Source organism: Buceros rhinoceros, unplaced genomic scaffold (assembly GCF_000710305.1).
Source record: "Buceros rhinoceros silvestris isolate BGI_N320 unplaced genomic scaffold, ASM71030v1 scaffold5797, whole genome shotgun sequence".
Taxonomy (NCBI): domain Eukaryota; kingdom Metazoa; phylum Chordata; class Aves; order Bucerotiformes; family Bucerotidae; genus Buceros; species Buceros rhinoceros.
In genome coordinates, this window is record NW_010422684.1 from 22,223 (window position 1) to 27,820 (window position 5,598).

Here is a 5,598-nt window from a genome sequence, read left to right on the forward strand (position 1 = left end):
ACAGGAATGTAACTAAAATCGAAGATCCAGTGTAAGTGCCATTTTTGTGCTTTTTAAAACAGCTTTTTCATAGCATATTGCCTCATCCAGGGGCATACTGAGTGGAGATGCTCTACTCTTTTTGAAAATAACGAGATTTCAAGGAAGACCTGGGGCTTTGTGTGTGTTGGTGTGTTTTTTGGTTTTGGTTTTTGTTTTTCCTTTTACCATTATTATTTTTATTACGTGGAAAGAATGTGGAAAAGTAAAAATCCTCCAGTGAAGGAAGGGCTTTGATACCAGGATTTATGTAGTATCAGGAACATAAACACCCTTTTCACCACTCCTATCACGTGATTCTTCTAACAACCTTTGTGGTAGCTGGGAATTGTAAGAACAACAGATTTCCTCCCAGTTGTTCTGTCATCCTAGATCTTGCATTACTAGATAGTCCTGGGCAGCAGTGATATTTAGCAATATCATCTACTTGTTAAATAAAAATGTACTCATATCTATGATGCTACCTGTTTTGTTTTGGGGAAACAGATTGAACATGAATCTGAACATTGACTTCAGGCATGCCTTTTCCCATTAACTCTCTTTTGGAGTGATAGTCTGCATGTCTTGTGTATACACGTAATAAAGTAGAAAGGTTGGTGCAACTGTGACGTAAAATCCAATGTAATTTTTTAAAACTATATTTAGAGTGATTTAAGATCTTCCTGTCATGTTTTCTGTTCCATATTTTGAGCTGCAGGATAGAGAAATCTGATGAAAGCTTGTAGTAGCTATTCTTATGAAGTTAAGCTTAATTTTTATATAAAATTTTTCTGCCTTAGAATTGTTCTCACAAAGTTCTTTAGTTACTGTGTACTTTGCCCATTACTTCATTTTTCTGGAATCTAGTTATTGTTTCTATATCCTGAATCTCTGTAAGACAATGTGATTTTAAAAAAAGAGTCTTACACAATTAGATCTTATCCTAAATCTTATCTTTTCTTTTTTTTTTTTTTGTTTTTGTTTATTTTTTTATTTTTCACTTAGGAATTTTATGTTCTTGGTGGAGATGGAAAAAGATGAAAACCAAGCTGGCTTCCTGGAGAAAGAAGGTGGCAAATACTTGATGGAACTTTATTCCTGTGGAACCACGTTTTGAGTTCTCCTTCTATACGCCTTTCATAAGTATTCTAGATATCAGCAGAATGATATGATTGGACCTGGCTCATCAAACAGTATACACTGGAAGAAGCCTGCTTGGAATGTGACATTTTGTATTGTTTCCAAAAGTCTGAGAGGAAACACTGTAGACATCTACCTATTATTTCTTAAATCTGCATCTTGATTCAGCTACAGCAAAACTAGTCTTTGAAGTGAATAGAACCAGAGCCCTTTTGGAAACTTTTATTGAACATGACTCATGGAGAAGAGCTTGGCTCTGAGATGCACCAGGATTCTGTTGTTCTAACTTACCTAGAGGGATTACTAATGCATCAAGCAGCAGGAGGCTCAGGTACTGCAGTCGACAAAAAGCCTACTGGGCATAGTGGAGAAGATCAAAACTTTAAGATTTCTGGAAATATATTTCCCAGCTGTCAAAGTAATGGTCCAGTTCTTAACAGAAATACATATCAGGGATCTGGCATGCTGCACCTCAAAAAAGCAAGGCTGTTGCAGTCTTCTGAAGACTGGAATGCAGCAAAGAGAAGGCGGTTGTCTGATTCCATTGTGGATTTAGATGGGAAAAAGGAAGCTTTGTTAGCTGGCATGGTTGAAAATGTGCCTAAAGGCAAACAGGATAGCACATTACTTGCCTCTTTGCTTCAGTCATTCAGCTCTAGGCTGCAGAGTGTTGCTCTGTCACAGCAGATTAGGCAGAGCCTTAAGGAGCAAGGGTATTCCCTTAGCCATGATTCTCTACAAGTGGAGAAAGATTTAAGGTGCTATGGTGTTGCGTCCAGTCACCTGAAGACTCTTCTGAAGAAGAGCAAAGCAAAAGATCAGAAGCTGGACAACAGCCTACCTGATGTAACAAAGAACCTGCCTAAAGAGAGGTTTATAGAATCTCCTCACGGGGTGCAGAGCGGACCTAAAGTGATAAATGAGCCACTGTCATGTGCTGCAAGGTTACAAGCTGTTGCAAGCATGGTGGAGAAACGGTCTAGTCCTGCTGCTTCACCGAAGCCCAGTGTTGCATGCAGCCAGCTAGCTTTACTCCTTTCAAGTGAAGCTCACTTGCAGCAGTACTCCAGGGAACATGCTTTAAAAGCACAAAATGCAAATCAAATAGCAAGTGAGAGACTTGCAGCTATGGCCAGGTTACAAGAAAGCACTCAGAAAGATATTGGCCAATTTGGTTTAGCAAAAGGAATGACAAGCCATCTCAATGGTCAAACAGGATCATCAACCAAAACAGTACCTAGCAAAAGCAATACGGCAGCATTTCAGAGTTCAGTGGGACTCGTGCATTCGCCTCCGAAAACTGTGGGATATAAAAGTGCTTTGGAAAGGAGTAACCTGAAAACCTCTCCCAGCAACAGTTTGCTCTTGCATCTACTGAAAAGCCAGAACACCACCAAACATGTAAAAGGGCATGAACTGAGTGAGAGAGGCAGCATTTTTGAAGACAGCAGCACACCAACAACTATTGATGATTATTCAGACAACAATCCTAGTTTTACAGAAGATGACAGCAGTGATGATGAAAGCTCCCATTCTAACTGTCTTCCTATAGACCTATCCTTTAAACAGAGGACAGATAAACCAGATGCGGGTCCACCTCCATCATTGGATAACCTGACTCAGTCCTTGCTTCATAACTGGGATCCAAAAGTTTCCCCTCCAGACAACAAGGAAGACAAAGACACTCCGAAAGCTTCTAGGCTGAATCCCCATCAGAAAGTAACACTACTTCAGCTGTTACTTGGGCATAAGAGTGAAGAAAAGGTAGACAAGAGTAATGACCCTCAGGGACCACACAGTGCAGCTGATGTGGCAAAATTCACTGTACAGACTGGTAAAAGGACTCCTGTTACTGACAGTCCCACTGCAAATCGACTGACTCCGTTAAGCACTCCACCTTTGCTGGCTTCTGCAAAAGCAGACTCTCCTATAAATCTCTCGCACCAGTCATTAGCCATCAAACGAAACTCACCGCCATATGCCTGCAGCATCCAGCCCGACAGACTGGTGAATCCTGCATCTAGACATTTGATAGACCTTTCTAAAAACAAAGAAATTCAAGGAGCCAAGGTGAGCAGGAACAATAGTCCCCAGAACTCTTCGGCATTCAGTGCCAGCAAGCTGTTGCAGAACCTCGCTCAGTGTGGCATGCAGACTTCCATGTCAAGTGAAGAACAAAGAGCTAGCAAACAGCTGCTAGCAGGGAACACAGATAAACCTGTTGGCTTGATTGATAGATTGAACAGCCCTCTGCTTACAAATAAATTGAGTACACATGAAGAAAATAACAAAATATTCAGTTGTCAGCCTGCACATGCTGAACAAGGACTTCCAGGTTCGGAAATAGAAAATCTTCTTGAAAGGCGCACTGTCCTTCAGCTGCTTCTGGGAACTCCCAATAAAGGTAAAAGTGAAAAGAAAGAGAGGATGCTTTTAAGAGATGAAAGTTCTCAAGAACAGACGGATAAGGCTTTGAATGAGCAAATATTGACTGTAAAAATAAAAACTGAACCATCTGAAGAATCATATGTTCCTTATAATTCAAATGCACAACAAGTAAGAGAGTGCAAGGGTAACAAATTTCAAGGATTTGTTCATTCACTGAAGAGAAACACAGCTGCTTCTCCAGCATCCGAGGATTTGAAAACTGAGCCTCTTTCACCTCAAGATTTCTCTTTTTCTAAAAATGGCCTGTTAAGTAGGTTGCTGAGGCAGAATCAAGATGGTTACCCTGCAGATGAGCTGGACAGAAGTCACCGAAACAATGAGCCAACACACCTTGAGTCAAAGAGTCTTTGCACAGTACCAAAGAAGAGGAAGCTTCATGCTGAGCCTTTGGAAAGTCCATTAAAAAAGATGAAAAATAATGTGTCTGATGCTGCAAACAATCACGTTTCTCCTACCGAGGTTCTGTATGGGCCTTTGCTTAACCAGCAAGAACTGAAATTCAGCAGAAGTGATGCTGAATTTAAGTATGCTGTAAATCATGGTTCAAATAATGAAAGTGAAAATAGAAGTTGGTCTAGAGATAATAAAGGCTTTAATGTGTTGAAACAGCTGCTTCTCTCAGAAAACTGTGAGAGAGATCTGTCACAGCATAGGAATAACATACTAACAGAGGGCAAGAAAAAAGGAAACAAAACCAGTGCAACGATTAATAAACCTGAATTCAGCATTTCTTCAGTAAATGCATTAATGGGAAGCCCTGCGCAGCTGAACAATTGTGTGGATCATAGAACATTTCAGTATCCTGTAGCGGTAAAAAGTCCTGCCAGTTCCCCTTTCCCTGAACATTTGGGTAATACAGTATCTAGACTTGAGTCTGACCAGTTTAGCATGTGTTCCATGCCCAGTGAAAAGGGGCCCATCAGATGGGTGATCACAGGTATGGACAAGAATGATTATGAAAAAGACTCTCCAAGACTGACCAAAACCAATCCAATATTGTATTACATGTTACAGAAAGGCGGCAACTCTGTTAGTAGCCAAGAAGCACATGACAAAGAAATTTGGAATGAATCTTCATTTACTGATGGTTCAACTCATGTTACAATCAAAGAAGAGGTGACGTCTGATGCAGAGTTTAAAACTTCTTTTAGTAACATAAGAAGCCCTTACAACAGCCATATGGGGAGTAAGACCTCTCAGCCACATGGTATGAATGGAGAAGTGCATGGACTTCTGGAAAAAGTGCTAACAATCAAAAAAGAGCCAGAATAAACTACAGCCTCCTCAATGAGTTTACAATCAGTGGGTTTGAATCTTTGTTTAAAAAAAAAAAGAGAAAAAAGAAAAAATAAAAATTAATATGAACTTGACTACTGTATAAATGGAGCATGATTTTAGAAAAGCATGGTCTAATTGAAACATGTTTTCATTTGATAAACTTTTTATTTTTCTGGTGATGTTATTTAAAATACATGTAGATAAAATTTGCTTTACAGTAGATTGTCACAAGGAAACTAGAAAGGTGGTAATTTATACAAGACATTTCTGTATGTATCAGATTAAGTTATGAGTACTCTTTGATCAGAGTCTTACTTGGATCTGCAAGTTTTTGGTATAACAAAGTGTACGCGTACAGCCTAGGTGGTGGTAATATACTGCATTTCCTTCCTGCACTGTAAAATAATCCTTATTTTTCTGGAAACCTGAGCATAGAGATGGTGTACTTCTTTTTTTTTTTAATGTTTAATATGCTTTGTGAAATTTTAAGAGTAACTTTTAAGAAATGGAGCAGTCCGTCCAAGGTATTAGCTTGTCACCTGTGTCAGTGTTAATAATTGAAATGCACTGAAATGTATTTTTTAGTGCTTCCGAAATTTTTATTGTTATTTTAAAATCTTGTTTGTGGTCCTGCCAGAATAGTGGTGTAAAATCTATTTTTCTTCCTTGCCCTGCCCTTGACAAATGCCTTCCTCAGAATCCTTAGCCATAGTT

At 39.3% G+C, this 5,598-nt stretch overlaps 1 protein-coding gene across 1 annotated transcript; it reads left to right on the forward strand.

Annotated features, from left to right (window-relative positions):
* The first annotated feature begins 1,389 nt into the window (after positions 1-1,389).
* Positions 1,390-4,878, forward strand: NRIP1 (nuclear receptor interacting protein 1). Its single transcript, XM_010140124.1, has one exon. The coding sequence runs from the start codon at positions 1,390-1,392 to the stop codon at positions 4,876-4,878; it is 3,489 nt and encodes a 1,162-aa protein (XP_010138426.1).
* Positions 4,879-5,598: the final 720 nt, after the last annotated feature.